At 34.3% G+C, this 20,248-nt stretch overlaps 2 protein-coding genes and 3 pseudogenes across 3 annotated transcripts; all 5 read left to right on the top strand.

The window, feature by feature from the left end:
• The first annotated feature begins 596 nt into the window (after positions 1 to 596).
• Positions 597 to 1,163, top strand: LOC120202255 (annotated as a pseudogene).
• Positions 1,164 to 4,547: 3,384 nt separating this feature from the next.
• LOC120202234 (dirigent protein 4-like) lies at positions 4,548 to 5,123 on the top strand. The gene has a single exon (XM_039202682.1). It carries the CDS (start codon positions 4,548 to 4,550, stop codon positions 5,121 to 5,123), a length of 576 nt encoding a protein of 191 aa, XP_039058613.1.
• A 4,560-nt stretch (positions 5,124 to 9,683) lies between these two features.
• LOC120202257 lies at positions 9,684 to 10,031 on the top strand (annotated as a pseudogene).
• Positions 10,032 to 10,165: 134 nt separating this feature from the next.
• LOC120202233 lies at positions 10,166 to 12,172 on the top strand (annotated as a pseudogene).
• Positions 12,173 to 14,904: 2,732 nt separating this feature from the next.
• Positions 14,905 to 15,860, top strand: LOC120202252 (glycine-rich protein 2-like). 2 transcript variants are annotated; one of them, XM_039202693.1, is made up of 2 exons: positions 14,907 to 15,283; positions 15,359 to 15,860. In XM_039202693.1, exons 1-2 carry the CDS (start codon positions 14,983 to 14,985, stop codon positions 15,529 to 15,531), a joined length of 474 nt encoding a protein of 157 aa, XP_039058624.1. In that variant the 5' UTR covers positions 14,907 to 14,982; the 3' UTR covers positions 15,532 to 15,860. The 2 variants fall into 2 exon arrangements, with proteins under 2 accessions (XP_039058623.1, XP_039058624.1); XM_039202692.1 differs by having other exon boundaries at positions 14,905 to 15,860.
• Positions 15,861 to 20,248: the final 4,388 nt, after the last annotated feature.

Raw genomic sequence — 20,248 nt, 5'->3', positions numbered from 1 at the left:
CGGCGTTTGTAAGACAAACGACGCTAAATATCAGCACCTATTGCAGCGTTTGTTCAACAAACACCGCTATATATCGTTGCCTATTGCGGCGTTTTTCATTAACAAACGCCGCGAACTTTAGCGGCACTTTTTGCGGCGTTATGTTTTTTGCAACGCTTAAAAACGCCGCTATAGGTAAAAAAAAGCCGCAAAAAATCAATTTTACTGTAGTGTTTGGAGTTTAAATTTATTTGGATACAAACAATAGAGTATTATATTGGAATATACTTGGTACAAACAATAATTACAAAACCTACAACAATTAGGTTTTTTATCCAAATAATATCCTCAAAATAATTAAATATTAAATTAATATTTTTAATCATTTATCAAAATGATATTTTTTATATCATGTAAAATAAAAATATACTAATTAATTGTATCCAATAAAATGTCAATCAATTAAAATTGTCTGAAATTTCCAAATTAGTTTTTTTGGCGGAAATGGTAAGTTGGTAACGGTATCCTGGAGTTTTAATATTTAAAATCCAGCACCAATTCTATTTAATCCACATAGATTTCACAATCGAAAGCGCAAAAACCAATTATTATTCAACATTGGGCAGAAAAATGGAAGAAAGGATGATATTTGCATTGACAATGAAAATTTCAATCGCCATAGCACCAGTCTATGGCGAATACTATTCCAAGACAGTCACACCAACTTCAAAGGTGGAGAAGGTAACTCATCTCCACTTCTTCCTCCACGATATCCTCAGCGGACAAAACCCCAGTGCGGTCATAGTAGCCCGTGCTAACCTCACCAAGAAAGACGACTCCGTGCTCCCATTCCGCAGCCTGATCCGCTCAGAGTCGGCCCCGATCCTACATCGAATATAATCGGCAACGTTCAAGGACTCTACTTATCATCCAGTCAAGTCGCTTCCAAGTTTACCATAGTTTTGTACGCCAATTTCGCTTTTACGAGCGGCAAGTTCAATGGGAGCTCCTTCGGTATATTCTCGAGGAATCCGGTGACCTAAGGCGACCGCTAAGTGGCGGAAGTCGGAGGGAGAGGTAAGTTTAGGATGGCTAGAGGGTATGCCAAAATCAAGACCAGTCATTTTAATGCTACTACTGGGGATGCTATTCTCGACTACAAAGTTACTTTGTATAATTACTAAAACAATAGGATTTAGCCATACAGGCATCCAGATCCAAGTATGATACATTTTCATAAGACTGAAAATGTAAAATTACATTCTATATATTTGTTACGATGATTCCTTGAAGAATGAGTAGATAATAGTATTTTTTTATTAAGTTAAGATGATTATAAAATAATATTCATTCTAAGTACTCGTAACAATTTGATAATAAATACAGACAAAAAGTGGTCATATATGAACATGTTTTTTTTAAACGGAAAATCTGGGCAAGAAGGTAATAATATTTGTGAATCAATGAAGATAATGTATTTGATTGGATTAATATATAATACCTATTCGGATTTCTTAAGTGAATGATATTCTCTTTTATTACTTAGACTACTTGATGATTTTAATTAAAAAGTAATTTTAGAAAATACATTTGTTTAGAAAAAATAAAATTAAATAGGATGTTTTAAAAAATTTATATCAATGTAAAAAAATTAAAAAGAGAATAGAACTATTTTTTCCAATTTTTATTTTTAATTTTAAAAACATGGAGTGTTCTTTATTGTTTAGTTTTTGTTAGAGTTGTGTGATTGTCAAGCTGCTCAAGACATTTGGAGAAGCCTTGCCCTGTCGTCCCTCCAGCAGGTTTTTTTACCAGTCCCCTCAACGGCTTCAATCCAATCTCTCCACACTTCAGCAGGCCCCTGACCACTCCCTGAAATCTCCTCTTCCCCACAATTTTATGGCACACTTGGAAGCGTCGAAATTCATTCTTATTTGAAGATTTTTGCTTCAGTGGTGGAAGTTTTAAATTTAAGCCTTGCTTGGTCCTCCTCTCTCAGTACCGCCCGCTGTGCTACTGATATTCCCCCGCCTCGCCAAACGAGTATGATCATGTGGACTCCACCTCCAGCAGCCTGGTAAAGCCTCAATGTAGATGCTTCATTAGACGCCTCTTCAAACTTCAGCTCTGTTTGGGGTGCTAAGGTCTAGTGATGGCAATTGGATTCTTAGGTTCCATAAATCGATTGGAATTGCTTCTACACTCCAGGCTGAACTTTGGGCAATTTAAATCGGCTTGCAAGTAGCTTGGGGTCTTGAATGTATCTCTGTTCAGATTCAATCGGACAACCTGCAGGACATCAATTTCCTCCATAACCTGGCCAATGACGATTCTCAGCTCTCTCTCGTTCGTGCTATTTCCCAATATCGGAGTCAGGATTGGAACACCGATTTACTTTGGGTTCCCTGTGAAGCCAATATGGTTCGCTGACGGTATGGTCAAACTCTCTCGGTCACTGAATTACTCGCTGCAGCTTCTCAGAAATTCCTGATCGCATCCTTCCCTTGCTGAAAAGGGCTGCATCGGGTTCCCCTTACACTAGATCTCATGTAACTAGTTAAGGCTTTGCCTCCCACCTATCATTTAAAAGAAGAGTTGTGTGACTCAAATTTTTTAAACGGGCCAGAGATAATGAAGAATAAACTCACTTAAATTAAAGATTAAAATAGGAATTTGCTTTGGCACTTGGAGATTAAACTGTATAAAACTTTACTTTTCCCTTTGCGGTATAAAAATTAAAAAATTCGATTTGTGTAGATTTGTAATATCTCAAATTTTGGATAGTAATCAAAATGTAAAAATTAAAAGTTTAGTGGCCAAAGAGTAAACATGGGAAAAGTTTAGGGATCAAAATGATAATATTTCCAAAAAGAAATTTTATCGAGTAAATAAATAGTTTACCCCTAAGAATAACATTTTTGTGTCAATCGGATTTTTCGTTTATATTAAAAGTTATAAAACGAAAATTTAAGAAAAAATTGAAAAATCTGATCAAATGGAATATTATATTTTGAAGAATGATAAAGTAAGGTTAGTAATGTCATTTCCATGTCTTAAATTTGTAAGATTTGACATGAACCATTAGATTTAAATTGATTTTCCATGTTAAACCGGGACCATTGGATGAAAATGATGAAATTGAAATTTTGAGAAAAATATAAGGGCAAAATTAAAAGTTAATAAGGTCAAATGGAATTTCAAGACTTCATTATTTAGTATTATTCATTCATGTTTTCCATATTTAAAGCCTTAAGTTCATGAATTGAATAGATAAAGAGATGTTAGGTTTTGATGTTGATGAATTAAAAACTGCATAAATTATATATAATTAAAAAATTGCTACATAAAAATTAAAACCCAACATTTTTCTAATATTATATTTATAATTTTTAATTAAAAATATCAACATTAACTGAAACTTAATTTTTTTTAAAATATATAAAAATATTAAATATATAATAAAACCAAAAAATAAGAAAAATAATTTAAAAGGTTGAATTTTTTTTATTGAGATCAACAACCACATGCGGTATGACTCATGTCGATTGATATTGACTATTAATTTTTTATGTTTAAATATTTAAAAAAATTATGAATTGAACAACAAGTTAATATAAATAACTTAATATCGTTTAAATAAATTTTGAATTTTCACCGAAAAAGTTTATTTATTAAAATTATATGGGCAACAATAATCGAACCGGACTAATCACTACGGAATTCTAAAACTAAATAGATAAATAATTGTGATTTTTTTTTTGAAAAGTACGAAAATGTATAACAAAACTAAAAAGATAAGGAAAACAATTTTGAACATAAAAGAGTCGATTTTAATATATTTGACTATTGTTGATTAGAGTATAAAGACATTTGATTGATTCTGACTGATACTGACCCTCAATTTCTTTAATGTTTGTTCTTTTATTTTTCAAGCGCTCTCTGATCGTACGTTGCAGTTTTTTTTTTTAATTTTTAATTTTTTTCAATTTTCTAAAACTTAGCTATATATATTATAGATTTTCTTATGTTTTTATAATTCCAATTTTATATATTCTATTAATTTTATAGAATTTTAATATATTTTTATTTTGATAAATATTTGAATTTTATAGCAATTAAGCAATGTATAATGATATATAATATACCAAGTTGAAAAGTAAAAAGAAAAAAAAAAAGAAAAAAAATATATATAAAAACAAAACAAAGTAAAAGTGTTAAGGTTGTAGATAATGAAGTTTCCAATGTGCCGGCAACATTAGAAAAATATATGAAAGCAACAAGTGAATGTGTTGAAATGTCAAATTATACTTGTTAGAGAATTCCACTGTGTTAGTTATCTACATTAGAAATATAAGACATGGTATTACCAGAGTATTGAAATATAAGACATGGTATTACTGGAATATTGTATGTAAGAGAATGACTTGAAATATTTTGTTTGCAAATTATATGAAATGAACCACAAAATAATTTTATGTGAAATGAAGTTAACGTCCAGCACAAATTCTATATAAAGCCATGCAGTCTGCAAGAATCAACCACAAAACCAAGCACTGTTGAGAAGAAAAATGGAGAAACTGATTATAATAGTTGCATCGGCAATGACATTTCTCCTTGCCATAGGACCAGCCTATGGCCAATACTACTCCGAAACTGTTACGCCGCCTCCTCGGAGGGAGAAGATGACCCGACTCCACTTCTTTTTCCACGATATCCTCAGTGGCAAAAACCCGGGTGCGGTCCCGATTGCCCTTCCTAACATCACCAACGCCGGTCTATTCCTCACCTTGATCGCAATGGACGATCCCCTGACCATAGGGCCCGAATTAACATCGACGAACATCGGAAACGCCCAAGGGATCTACGTGTGGACTGCTAGAGACCCTACCATGTTTTCTGCAGTCTTCTACGCTGATTTCGCGTTTACGAGTGGTAGGTTCAATGGCAGCTCCTTTGGTTTGTTCTCGCGATATCCGGAAACGGAAATCGCTCGTGCGAGTGAACAAGTTATTGAACTGGCAGTAGTGGGAGGGAGAGGTGCGTTTAGGATGGCCACGGGGTATGCTCTTACTCGGGTAACTTATGCAAGCGCCGAGAATGGAGATGCTAGTCTCGAGTTCAATGTTACTTTGTACCATTACTAAACCAGATAGCAGAATACTGAAAAAAAACATCAATAATCTTTGTAATTCTCTGAATTTGATTTGAGGAATAAAAACATGATCCGATCTTCATTACAGCAATGTATCTTGCTATGACGAATTATTGTGATATATTAATACGAATCAATCTTAAATGTTCATAATGGAAATATTGTGTAGAATGATGTGAAAGAAGAATCCGATTACAAGTCAGGGAATCCGATTACGCTAAGCAGTAAATTTTAAAGTAAACTACATTAATGGTCATTAAATTTTAGGGTTCTTGTATTTTGGTCAATAAAATCGAAAAAAAATCATTAGAATCACTAAATTTATTGAATGTTATCATTTCGGTCGCTTCCGTTAGTTGTCGTCAACAACAACAGTTTAGTGACGACATTCTTTAAGTTGAGTGACTCTAAAAAAAAATTCGATCATTTTCGTTTACAATAAATTACACTAATAGACATTGAACTTTTATGGTAGTCACCAAACTTACGAAATGTTTTAGTTTCGATCATTTTCATTAACGATAAGTCGAAAACTTCCTTTCTAGTGGACAAAACACGAGCACCTTAAAAATTATCAATAGTTTAATTTACTCTAAACTTTAAACTTTAACATTTCGGTCATTATCATTAACAACAGCTTAACAGCAAAAGTTACTTGTGCTCAGTGATCAAAATGCAAACATCTTAAAAGTTCAGTGACCATTAATATAGTTTACCATAAAATCTATACATATTGAACACATTGCTTTCGTGCATTGCGTGTACTAGGCGTTGAGAAATAAGTCCTAAAAAGAGGAGCTTTAAATAATATGATGGGGTTAATTATACAAATAGATAGCAAAGACAAGACAAAGTAAAAAAGAAAATCGAATTTTCTGACTTATTTTAGCCAAGCGAAGAATAGCGTTGTACTATATAGTATACTTTGCAAATAGAAACAACAAATTTCCAACCAAGACCAAGACTTTTTTCCATCATATTAATTAATTAATATCCAGCTTCCAAGTAGATTATTTTATTTTTATCTATAATTATTTACGCAAATAAACCTAGTTAAATTTAGTTCAATTATTATTATTATTAGTGTGACATATAAAAGTGTTCGATTAAATATATTTTGGTAATTAAAAAATTACTTAATATTAACACTAATTTTATTGTTCTTTTTTAAAAAATCAGCCGGCCGCAGCCTCTTGCGTGATCAAGCTTCATCTTCCTTTTAATATTAATAAGAAGAAAATAACTCAAATGTAAAAGAATATTTGAACAACAAATCATTTTTTTTTCATCTGCACTCGTTCCCTGTAAGAAATCAAACGTGAGTTTTTAGGTTGGAAACAACATTTTAGAAAAGAGTGTTGTAGAAAAATAAGCAATAGCATTGTGCCAGCAGCATATGAAGTTTTTAATTGGTAAGAATTAAGAATGGATAAAGACTTTGAAAAATCAAATTTGAAAGGAAAATCCACCACGGCAAGGAATTATAACGCGGTGGATTTTGCAGCAATTCATGGAAAATATAAGAGAGAGAGTTAGTAAACACGAGAGACTTAAGAGAGCTTAACAAAACCTTATTAGTGTTTGTAAACTGGCAAAAGCCAGTGTCGTATTTGTATAGTGTTTGTACTCGTGTTTTGTTTCGTATTAGTAATATCGTACGATTTATAAAATTCAGAGGTGGGACTAGGACGGCGTAACGTGCACGACTGAACAAGGCCCTGGAATAACAAGGTCCCAAAAAATTAGATTTATTATTATTGTTACAACAAAAAAGCAAACAAAGAATTATTTTTAATTTATTCTTAAAAAATGTAATACGAGCATCACGTTTTTATCAAACATGGCGTAATAAAAACACAATTCTTATTTACGTATGGCATGACTTCTCATCACGTTTTGGCTTTATTTTCATTTTGTTTTATTGATCTTGAGTTAACAGTATTATGCAAGGATATAAAATTATATAATGAGGAACGAGTTTTTAAAATTTTAAAATGGATAAGTTTATTAAATTTTAAGAGAAAAATAAATTTTTAATAAAAAATATATAAAAAATTTAAAATATATAATGCAATTTAAGGGACTTAAAGTGTAATTTTCTTATTGACGAAAAGCATGGATTTCACCATATTGATTTAATCTTATCATCTTTTCTTCCTCTTCATCTCTTTTTTTTTCCATTTTTCCTTTTCCAAAGTATTGAAAACTCTAAATTAAATATGCCATCTCTCTTGTTTTAATCCTCTATGCGGGGCTCCAAGAAGAGCTCAAAAAATAGTGAATGAAAGAACCCATGGGTTTGAGGAGATTTCAAAAAAAAAAAAAAAAAGATAAATTCATATTACGCCATGTTTTGATTCTTTTTTTTTTCTTTCTATTTCTAGATTATTGTTATATCATAGAGTGTTTAGAATCTCTTTTCTATGTTGGTAAAAGAAAATAGAATTTTCTTAACCTCTGCAACTTTAGGATTTGCTTAGCCTCAATTTCAATCGATCATCAAAATAGAAATTTTTCTTAATGATGTACACCGGTTACAGTCGACGAGGCTCAACCCCTGCAGCTAACTTTTCTCTCTGGTTAACTGAAATTTTCAAGCTTATCATCAAAATCCGACTCTTTTTGGTCTAACCATGTCTATCGTCGCTAGATCAAAAATAACTTTAAGATATGAAAAAACCCGACTCGGGTTATAGAGTCTCACTGAGAATCAAACTTGACCTTGATTCCCCTCAGCGAACCATCACTAAGTTTTTCACAGGAAGTCGAATTATGATCAACCGATCTGACTTTCAAACTTCAAGAAAAAACAATCTTCAAATCAACGTGCACTTTTTGAGTTGAAGATGTAATAACTTTTAAGGGAATGGAAACTTCAGTTTCTAGAGAATCGAAGATTACAATCTGAAGGTATAAATAACAAGACTCAATTCTCACTATTAGAATTGAGCTTTGTAAAACCTTTGGCTAAGTAAAAGTTTAGCTAAGTATAGATTTGGATCATGTTTAACATTGTGGAAAGAAAATAACAAAAGAAAAGTGAAGATGAAAGAAAATCAGAACTTCAATAATTAACCAAGGAAAAATAAATTTCAATATGTTTTTCAATTGTTAAACTTAAGGTTATTTATAACCTAAGAGTTCTAAGTAAAAAAAATAACTAATTCATAAATAAAATATAATAGTAAAGATAAAATAATCAAACTAAAAATCCTTTCGAGAGTTCTAAGTAAATAAAATAACTAATTCTTAAATAAAATATAATAATCAAATTAAAAATCTAAAATTAAAAATGTTTATCACAAAAGATAAAAGTAAATATTTAAGTCTTGTAGTTCTAGTTAGATAAATTCCAAATTAAATATTCAAGATAATTTCACTCGTCTTCTAGAAGATGTTGACTGGAGTAAATAATAGTAAAAATATGCAATATTCAACGCTTATCAAATTCTTCAATGCTTGTCCTCAAGCATACTTCAATTCAACATATTAAGTTTTCATTTACCTTCTATCATCTCACTTCACATCTCAAAATACCAACAACATCAAGTCCTCATCAAATATCCAAACCAAAATAACAATCAAGTAGAAGAGTATGAATAGGATAAATTTATGGATAAATCAGAACATCCTTTTAATTCATTAATTTCAAATGCAACAAGACTTAACACCCGAGCAAGGATTCACTCAATACTCTCGAATTGTTTAGGGTGTAATCAAATCTCAAAGTCAGAACATAACACAATATTAATAAAGTGTTGTTTTTTTAATAATTTTATTTAATCACTCTTGTAGTGATAAGTGTTTGTTGTTTGGTAAAAAATTTATCATCACTTGATTGATCTAATAAAATTATTAAAAAGATTTATCATACTGCCCAATAAATTTATTAAAAAATAACACATGTTGTGTTAATGAAAATATAGAAAAATAAAATTATCATATCGACCAAGGTAGAAGTATAATAAAATTAAAGAATATTAAAACTGAATAAGTATATACTTAAAAAAAATAGCATGAACCAACTTATCTCAGTAGTTAAATGAATCATTTATGTTTCTAGAAGTCACGAGTTCAAGCAGCAGCGACTGCAGCAAGGTGATTGAGCCTTTATTATCAAAGGGTTAAAAATATTAAGAACAAATACTAATTTAGTAATTTATAATCACCTTACTATAAATGCAATAATAGTGACTAATACATAGGCTAAACACCACAAGACAAGAAAAACATAAAGACACAAAAGCAATGAGCTAGGTTATTAAAGATATTGGAGACCCTAATCAGCATTGATTATGATTTGTAGACTTTATATAACCACGGTGAAGTGAGCAAAAAGGGTCAAAGCCCAAGTCTGTCCACATGAACCGTCGTCTGACTCAGCTCCATGGATAAGGATTCATCAAAGCATTATCATTATCGAGTCGACCTAATTGGTTTTGATCGATCCCGCACACCACTTATCATTTTTTCTTTACCTCTATTATATTAACCCCACACATCCCTTGTTGTTACCTCAAAATCCTTAGTTTTCTTTAACTTCTGGCCTTTTAGTATCCAACAGAGATGGCTTCATCTTTGTACTCAGTACTCGGGATCCCGACGACTGCTGACGGGAACGAAATCGGAGCAGCCTATAGGAGACTCGCAAGAATGTGTCACCCTGATGTTGTCTCCATCAAGAAGAAAGAGATGTCAGCAAATCTATTCATGAAAATCCATGCAGCACATTCCACGTTATCTGATCCTGTTAAACGTGCAGATTATGACAGGGGTCTTTACGGTCGGAAGTCGGAACAACATCCCCTTGGATTCGTCTGCAGCAATGGCTGCCGCAGCAGCATCAGGGTTTTCTAGCTATAGTGGTCGTGGGAATTGGGAAACTGATCAATGTTGGTAGCTAATTAACTGATGTAGTGATTAATATTCCAGTGGGAAAGAATAGTTTTAACTGGTTTATGTTTATAAACTAGAAGGCAGCCTTTTTTGTTCACTTCCGGCCGGAAAGAACAGAAGCATCTTAATGCTGTTTGTATGCCTGTAAATAACATGGAAAACTTTTGTTTTATAACTTTCTTTTTTCTTATGCCTCTGTTTCGTTCTTCCATGTATTGCTTCTTCATTGGAACTGAATTCATTCCTTCAATTAATCCACACTTACTACAAATGTTATATCTGAACTTGTGTTGTGTGTGCCAGATATATCAACCTTCCAACAAGCCATAATAGGATCTTTCGTCAATTATGGGATTTTATGGAGCATTGCATAATCCATGATTGAATTCGACCCGCGTCTCAACTAGTTTATAACCCATCTTCCATGTTTCTTTCAGCAAGTCGGATACGTATTGTTGTTGGGATATAAAAATGCCTTGCTTTGAGTGCTCTACTAACGACCTGTACGTACGAGTTACGACCGGCACACAGAATCATAGATGACTCCAAACAGGTCCTCGATAAGGCCCTAGATACTGACAACAAGTGCCGTGCGACTGGTCTCGTAAAGCATGTTTTTATTGTTATCTCCGCCACAACTTTTAGGAAACTATCAATGCGACTAGAGAACTCCACAGAAGATGTTCCATATCGCTTATTGTTACCGGCACGAACCGATCAACCTTAGTGATAAAGAAATTGTTGTAACTTCTTGAGGTTCTAGGTTCGAGCACCAACAATGTTAGGTATGAGCGTTCAATGTCAAATGGTTAAGAGTTATCTTTGAACATATATTGTCTTGTACTTATCCAAATTAATAAAAAAAAAATACTGTTATGGTTACCGGTGTCGGCCTCGGATGGTGATCATGATAACGTCCCATTGCAGCAAGTGAGCTGACACCGTGCCTTGTACGGGAACCAATTTCTCTTCTTCATACCGGTTCATTAGTTGAACGATCTTATGCGGCTGGCTGCTGCTTTGTTGGTTTCTTTGGTTCGGGACAATGATCAATACGGTAAGCTGATGACAGAGGAAGGAGGGATCTCTCTTTTATTGAAGTTGGAAAAGGGAAACAGGAAGCTCAGGAGAATGCAGCAAGGGCAATCGGGCTGCTGGGACGTGACCGGGAAGTGTCGATCAGATTGTGAATGCAGGTGCTTGTTCGGTGTTTGTGAAAACCCTTACAGAAGGTCACATGAAGGTTCAACTATTGTTGCTTGGTCTGTATCAGAATTCTCTGCAAAATACCCTAAATTCCAATACCATTTTGCAGAAAACAACATAATTCGGTTTATCGTCAGTTATCTCGCCCAGCGAAGAACAGAGCAAACATACCATTGTGAGTAAGCAAACAATGCCCACTCATCAGCACCATCCACGCATGCACAAACATATTTCCATTATTCGAAACTAGCCATAAGTAAGACCCAACCACCAAAGCACAAATGAAGCCAATGGCAGCAACAACTCTTTGGAAGCTTTGCAAGGGAAATCTTGGTGTATGCCGCGACATAAGTGCATAACGGAATCGAGAGCTCTATCGTGCCTTGCACAGATAATGTATAGTCCTATTCCGCCATGGCATTAATGGAAATAACTTAAGTTGCAGAGCACAATGCTGAGTTGAGACTCTCTTCTTTTAAGCCTACTTCTCATACTTATAGAGCTGTAGTGGAGCAGTTGCTCAGAGTCATAGAAAAAGAAGACTCTGAGACCTCCTTGCATCAAAGCAATTGGAAACTTGGCCTGAACTTTCCAAGCAACCGAAACAAGGGTCATCGGACCATTAGTGAAACTGCTCGACGAAAGGGAAGCTGATATTTCCATGGAGACTGTCATTGCACTCAACAAATTCCCCACCCATTTGATTAAAACGTTATACTTTTTTGGAGAAAAAAAATTGTTCAGGTTCCTTCTTTGACACTTGTGTGTTACAATGCGTTCAATGTTCCCGGCGGTGAGAACCCTTGGGTGCTTATAGTACTTAAGTGGGCATCAAAGCAAGCTCATCTATGTCCACATCCTGGTATTACTGTTTTATTACCAGCAGTCAAAAGTAAGTTGGAACTCTATCAATCGGGGAATTCAAGACCATACCATTAATCAACTTTGTTCAGTTTTGTAAGCTTTCTCCCTGATGAAGCTGTATATAAATTAGCTTTGTTGGTTCAGTTCTACACGTTAGAAGAAGGGTCTGTTAGGTCTGTTTCAATTGATTTTCCGAAAAATATTTTTTTAAGGTTTAATAGGAAAAAAATTGATTTATATAATTCATTTTATTGATAATTTTGTTTTACATCTTCTAAAAATACTTACATTCTGATTAATCGAACCCTTTCTAAAATTTTAAAACATGAAAATTTCAAAAAAATAATAATTAAAATACCAATTCAATAATTTAGAATACAAAATTATTCATCGAGGGTAAAGTACAAATTTGGTAACTGAAGTTTACTATCTCTCCTACTCCACTTATTGTACTTTAAATTTTTTCAATTTTATCTCTAAACTTAATTCATTGGATTTTTTTGTCACTTAGTCATTTTCTCTCTAACGGCGTTATGAAGTGGCTTTTTTGTTAATAGATGAGTGACTAAAACAATCTAATGCATAAAGTTCTGTGAGAAAATTGAAAAATTTAAAAGTGTAGTGAGTGAAATAGAAGAAAGAGTAAAATTTAGTGATTAAATTTATAATTTACCCATTAAAAAAGTCACGCCGCCTTAGTGATGAAATAGCTGAGTGACAAAAAAATCCAATGTGACAATTAGGGATGGGTGTGAGACCCGAACCCGATGGGTTCTGACCCGACTCGATCGTGTTGGGGTTTTTTTAAAAATTCGGGTTCGGGTCATTTTTTTAAGGTAATGTTTGGGTCGGGTTTGGGTTTAGGATGAAAAATATCCGACCTGACCCGACCCCAAATTTTTTTTACCATATATATATATATATTTAAGGATAATTATAATAATACTCCTCTATTTATTATTATATTTCAATTAAATTCATATTTTTATTGAATAAAAATAATATTTTATTATTATTTAGGGTCAGTTCTAGTTGAATTCAAATTCTATCTCAGAAAGTCAGGTCAGATTAAAGTCAGGTGGATGGTGTAAAATTTTCGGGTCGGGTTGGCCGAAACCCGATCCCTGCCCATCCCTAGTGACAATGTATTAAGTTTAATGAGAAAATTAAAAAGAATTAAAGTATATTGAGTGGAATAGAAGACTGAGTAAAGTTCAATTACCAAATTTGTATTTTACCCAATAAACAAGTAATTAATTACAATTAATCATGACAATTTTAAATAGATAAATACGATAGTATAAGATTAAAGAACAAGTAATTACTTAAAATTAATCATGACAATTTTCTAGCTCCGTGCACTCTGCGAATAGATAAATACGGGATAAGATTAAAGATGGCGGCGGATTAGGATCGAAGTTTTGATCTATTGATTCGGCTCGAAAATATGCATCATTTATCTGAATTTGATATGATTCGAAAATTTGATATCATTCATTTGATTTAACCCGACTCAAAGAATATATACTATTCATCTGACTCAACCTAAATTTTAAGAGTATAAATTTGACCATTCCTAATATAAAATAAAAAATTAATTAAAAAATTTAAAATTTAAAAAAAAATTATATTATTATCCTCTGATCAAGTCGGGTCAGAGTTTTTTACTCTCTACCCGACCCCTCAAAACTTTGACCCGACCCAATCAAAACTCAATCTTTTTTAAAAAAAAAATTGACCTATCAATCTAGTTAGATCGAGACCTGTCAGATTCAGATTAAATTGCCATCGTCCTTTTGATCATATATTTTTCCAAAAAAAATGCTTTTACCGTAGGTTCCAACTTCCATCAAGTTACCATCTTTTCTTTCTTAAGACCCTGAACTCTTTCGTAATTTCACATTTCGACGACGCCCTTTCTCATCATACAATCAAACGCTTCATATTCATCCACCCAATCCCACAGCCCCAGCCGCCCGATCCTTTCCTCTGAAACCCGGCAACGTTTTGATTCGTCCCTTCAATTAAGAGAATATATATTTAGGGTAAACTACATCCAAAGTCACTTAATTATGAATTTAACAAATATGTCATTTTTAAATATATATATACGATAAAATAAAAATAAATCACTTAAACAAGTTATTTAATTAAAATGCGATTACAAACGGATCATTTAACCATTAATATTAAAATAAATATCTAATTTGAATTTCTATAATAACATTTTTAATATTCTATCAATTTTATTTTAATTCAAAATATTTCAATAATTTGACCTTTCATATTTAAAATCTCTATTAATCTAACATTTTATGATATTATCAAATCAATCGAGACAATCATATTAAAATAATAATTGAATAATTTCATTCCTCCGTACAGTGACAATTAGAATTTTATTACTAGAAAAATAATATAATATTTTAGGAGAAGAACAATCAATTTAGAAGAAGAAGAAAGACTAAATTTATGAATTTATTAAATATGAAGTGTGGAATTTTTTAAATTATTTTAGATTAAAATCAAATTGGTAAAGTACATAAGTTTTAAAACTTATAATTATTAGTCACTATTTTATTTAATATTTAATAATAAAGTGTTTTTTTTTATATTTAAGAGACCTATTTATAACATTGAGAGAGAGAGAGAGAGAGAGAGGGAAATGACATTTTGTTAATATGCATAGCTAAGTGACTTTGGATGTAGCTTACCCTTATATTTATAATTAATTATGATTATATATTTTCCCTAATCTGACGTGGCACTCACACCTGTTGATATATTGTCACCCCCGGCTCCGGCTCCGCTTCCTATTTGCGGCCTCTATTTGTTTCTCTGATATTCTCTCTTTTTGTTTGGGGGAGGAATTTTCTTTGAAGGGAATGGGTGATAATAGGTTGAGCGGGAAAGTGAAGTGGTTCGATGACCAGAAGGGTTATGGCTTCATAACCCCTGACAACGGCGGCGACGATTTGTTCGTTCATCAGTCTTCCATCTGCTCCGATGGTTTCCGTAGCCTCGCCGACGGTGAAGAGGTCGAGTTTGTTATTGAATCCTCCGGTGGCAAAACCAAAGCCGTCGAGGTTTCTGGGCCCAACGGCAACCCAGTCCAAGGAAGTACGAGATCCGGACGCGGTGGCAGCGGAGGCGGTTATGGCGGCGGTTACGGTGGCGGCGGAGGCGGCGGCGGCGGTTACGGTGGAGGTGGATCTGGTGGCTATGGTGGCGGAGGAAGGAGAGGTGGATATGAAGGTGGAGGCGGAGGTGCTTGTTATAAGTGCGGTGAGATGGGTCATATGGCACGCGAATGTGGACAAGGCGGTGGCGGTGGTGGAGGTGGAGGCAGATTTGGTGGAGGCGGAGGAGGCGGTTGCTACAACTGTGGAGGTTCCGGTCATTTTGCTAGGGAGTGCCCAAACGGCGGTCGCTAGTTTTCAAATCTCCATTTGAGCTCTTTTTTTTCTCTTTCGCTACATCTTTTGTTTCGATGGTTATTATTATTATCCTATGATTTGGCTTTTTATGATGTTTTTTCTTGGTTTATGAAGAACTTTTGCAACTAGTCCTATTCATGTTACTTATTTCTCGTTTCTGGTGTTTTTGATGTAATGGGCACTTTCCTTGGTCTTGCGGTGGAGTTGAATTTAGTATTGATGTGAAAGGTGATGAAAGGAAAGGATGTTAAAATCCTTCACTATCTGTTATCTCAAAGTGTTTATATAGATATAATATACAAATGCAAACTGGTGGATTGGCTCAATCTTCTCCCTCGCATGAGTATCATTTTCTAGTTTGGTTAATATAAGATCTGATCAAATATATCTCTCAAGGCAATTGCTTGATATCTGTGAAAATATTATATAGCCTGCTGGAAACAGGTGTTTGATGTGATTCAAGTGTGCTTGTAAAATTGTAATTTGCAGCAAGTTGCCTTTTTCAACGGGTTTCTTTTGTAGATATGTAGGGACAATGGATCTTTTTCGTTTCCTTATAATATATGATTGAAATGGATTGGGGCTTAAAAATGTATGAATAATACACCATAAAGTCTCCCGATTATAGGGTTAATTGCCCTTTATATATTTGCTTGTGGTCCTTTGCCTTTAAACCCTTTTCTCTGCTGGGGTTCAATAAATGTTTAGTCCTGCCTACTATGTTTTTTAGTGTGCTTTAGTGGAACAGAATCATTAGGGTGTGTCGGTGGATTTAATGCATACTTTGATTGAACTTGGGGAATTGTTGTTTTCTTATTTGTTCCATTTAGGTTAAGAAATTGAACGATTGCATATTATTAGGAAAATTTTGAAAAGAACTCGGCTTTATAGTTTTTGCTCGAGTTGAAGTGACTAATTCTAATTTTCTTGCTGAGTTCTCTTAAGAGGTATATAATTGATCATGAAATATATTCCATTACTATTGGTGAGTTTAGGTGTATGATTGATCATGAAATATATTCCATTACTATTGGTGAGTTTAGGTGTATGATTGATCATGAAATATATTCCATTACTATTGGTGAGTTTAGGTATTTGATTGATAATAAAATATGTTTCATTCCTATTGGCGGGGTGTAACGCTTGACTTCATGCTTGGGTAGTTGGTGGTGATTGATGTGTATAAAAATAGGGTATTATTCGCCCTAATGAAATCTCATTTACAAATTGTTGGCACCTTTGATTGAGGCTAATCTTTGGGTACTGCCCTACAAAGCTCCAACTTTTAAGTAATGGGTGTTTCCATTAGGAGACAACATTGTCAGCTTATGTGAATGAGAATTGAGGTTCACTTGTTAGATTGGGCTCAATCTTCAAATATATCAACAATAAGTAAATTGCTTCCTCTGCTTTTGGTTAGAGCTCTGCATGTAGAAAGAAGAGCATTGTCATCCAACCAATATCATTTGTCTTGTCGACAGAGTAAAGAAGAAATACTTTTATCTGAAAAGCCTTCAAACCCTTTATTTTTACCTCAGGTAGCATGCTCTTGGAGATGGAATCTCTCTTTTTTTCCCCCTCATATTAAAGGATGCTCTGCAACCACTGCAACATTTAGCTTTTTCATGGCTGCAAGATCATTAAGATTCCCACGCTGCTACTATATTTAGTAAAGTTTAACCTAATTAGTTCACATAGTGACCTATTTATATTCTTTTCACATCTCTACAATTTCTTTTAGGGTAAAGTGTATAAATAGTCTCCTAACTTTTAAGGCATTTACATTTTGATCACCCAACTTTTGAAACTTGCAATACAACCATCGAATTTTTAGTTCATCTTCGTTTTAGTATATGTAGTTACCATTCGTTAGTTTTTTATGACGGGGCACTTAACCTCGTTACCTCCCCTTCTCTTACTTCTTGCACAGAAGCTCCTCTTATAGCCGTCGCAACTTCTTTGCTACACTTCACTCCCAACCCAACATGTCCATTTCCATCGCCAACCACGACGAAGGCCTTGAACCGGGTATTAGAGAATTAATTATAACAAATTTTATTTAAATTTTAAATTATTGTAATCAATTATAATATTCTTGTGATTAGTTGTAATTCCCTAACTCTAGGCTAGCCTCCTATTTATGTGCCTTGTAATTAGTTGTAATCCCCTAACTCTAGGCTAGTTTCCTATTTCTATGTGCCCCATCTTGTGTATATATATACACTCTTAATCAATGGAAAACTCAAGCCATTGTTTCTCAATACTCTTCTCTCTATTTTAACATGGTATCACGAGCCTAATCTTCCAAAACATATTTTCCTCTCTTTTTTTCCCTTCAAAAACACCACGATCCTTCATATACATATATATAAAACTACGCCACTAGTCCCTTCAATGGCTTCCCATACGACTTCCTCTTCTACCAACGACACTATTACTATCTAAAACTCTCAAGATCCTCAACATCCTCTCCTTACAATAAATCTCTCCAATATCACCAAATTGTCATCCACCAATTATCTCACATGGAGCCTTCAAATCCAATTTCTTCTTGAATGTTATGATCTTCATCATTTTATTGATGGCACTCAAACTCCACCACAACCCACAGTCACTGTCAATGATGTTACATCTCCAAATCCGGCGTACATAACCTGGAAGCGTCAGGATCGTCTCCTTTTTAGCGCTCTCCTTGGTGCCATATCCGTTTCACTACAACCGCTTATTGCCCGCACCACCACTTCCCTTGATGCATGGCAAACCTTAGCTAATACCTACGCCAAACCATCTCGTGGTCATATTAAACAATTGAAGGAACAATTAAAGTGGTGTACCAAGGGCTCAAAATCAATTAGTGAATACATGCAGGCGAAAAAGACTTGTACCGATAAACTTGCTCTTCTAGGGAAGCCAATTGATGATGAGGATCTTATTGATCGGGTTCTAGAATGACTAAGTGATGAATATAAATCTGTCATTGATACCATTAATGCTCGTGACACGCCAATTTCTTTTGCTGAACTTCATGAGAAACTTCTCAATAAAGAAGCATCTCTTCAGACCGCTCAACCACCTTCCCTATCACTACCAGCCACAAAAAATCCCACGACCTTTTGGAATCGTCCAAATTGGCGTCCATCAGCCACTAATTCACAACAATCAGGCCCTACCACTATATTTTCTTCTCATGATCAACGCCAACCCAAACCTTATTTGGGTCGTTGTCAAGCATGTGACACTCAAGGATACACTGCCAAACGATGCCCGATGTTTCAGCTTGTCACTAATCAACAATCACCAACATCTCATCCTCAAGGCTCTCAGGGATATCGCTCCTCCACACCCTGGAAACCATGAGCCAATCATGCTATTCTGGGCAACAACACTACACCTACTTGGCTGCTGGATAGGGGAGCATCTCACCACGTTACATCTGACTTGAGCAATCTCTCTCTTCATAGCTCGTACCAAGGATCTGATGATGTCATGATTGGTGATGGATCGGCCTTTCACATAACCCATACTGGTTCTACCACCATACCTACTTCCTCTCGCACCTTTACTTTACAAAATGTTCTTTGTGTCCCTTCCATGAAAAAGAACTTAATTTCGATTTATCAATTTTGCACTCATAACCATGTTTCTATTGAATTCTCACCCTATTCTTTTCAGGTGAAGGATCTAAACACGTGGACAATCATTTTGATGGATGAACCTACGGATGGCGTATATGAGTGGCCGACTACATCCCCTTCAGTTTCCTCTCCACCATTGCTTGCATTTTCCAGTGTCAATACCACTTCGTCCGAGTGGCACTCTAGACTAGGTCATCCATCATTTACTATTATGAAAAATATTGTTTCCAAATTTCCTTTACCATTGTCTAGTCTGTTATCCTCCTTCACACATTGCAATGCATGTTCATGCAATAAAAGTCATAAAATTCCATTTTCTTCTTTTACCTTAACCTCATCTCACCCGCTTGAACTTATCTTTTCTGAAGTATGGACATCTCCTGTTTATTCTGTTGATGGTTTTCAATACTATGTTATTTTTATTGATCATTATACACGATATATTTGGTATTATCCCGTTAAACGAAAATCTCATGTATATGATGTCTTTGTACATTTCAAGGCATTAGTCGAAAACCAATTTAAACATTGAATTGTTACCTTCTATTCAGATAATGGTGGTGAATATCAATCCCTTGATCTTTCCCTCTCCACCAATGGTATATCACATCTTACTACACCACCCCATACACCAGAACATAATGGTTTTTCTGAATGACGTCATCGACATATTGTTGAAACTGGTTTATCTCTCCTCACTCATGCATCAATGCCTTTAACTTATTGGACTTACGCCTTTGCCACTGTTGTATATCTCATCAACCGTATGCCCATACCCACATTACATATTTCATCTCCTTTTGAGAAACTCTTTGAGTCTCAACCCAACTACACTAAACTTTGGGTGTTTGGTTGGTTATGTTATCTGTGGCTTCATCCTTATTCTCAGCATAAACTTGACTCTTGCTCAACTCCTTGTGTCTTTCTTGGTTACTCTTCAACACAAAGTGCATATATCTGTCTCGCTCTATCCACTTCTAAAATATACATTTCTCGTCATGTCAAATTTCTTGAAAACTCAATTCCCTTTAGCACTCACCAAATCCATCTATCACATCCCACCCCAGAGATCATTTCCA

The sequence above is a fragment of the Hibiscus syriacus genome, unplaced genomic scaffold (assembly GCF_006381635.1).
Source record: "Hibiscus syriacus cultivar Baekdansim isolate YM2019G1 unplaced genomic scaffold, ASM638163v2 tig00008386_pilon, whole genome shotgun sequence".
NCBI lineage: Eukaryota > Viridiplantae > Streptophyta > Magnoliopsida > Malvales > Malvaceae > Hibiscus > Hibiscus syriacus.
This window is presented reverse-complemented; position numbering and strand designations above follow the sequence as displayed.

Bases quoted from the DNA above. Each gene is read 5' to 3' on its own strand.
- LOC120202234 (XM_039202682.1), top strand. From the start codon at position 4,548: ATGGAGAAACTGATTATAATAGTTGCATCGGCAATGACATTTCTCCTT.
- LOC120202252 (XM_039202692.1), top strand. From the start codon at position 14,983: ATGGGTGATAATAGGTTGAGCGGGAAAGTGAAGTGGTTCGATGACCAG.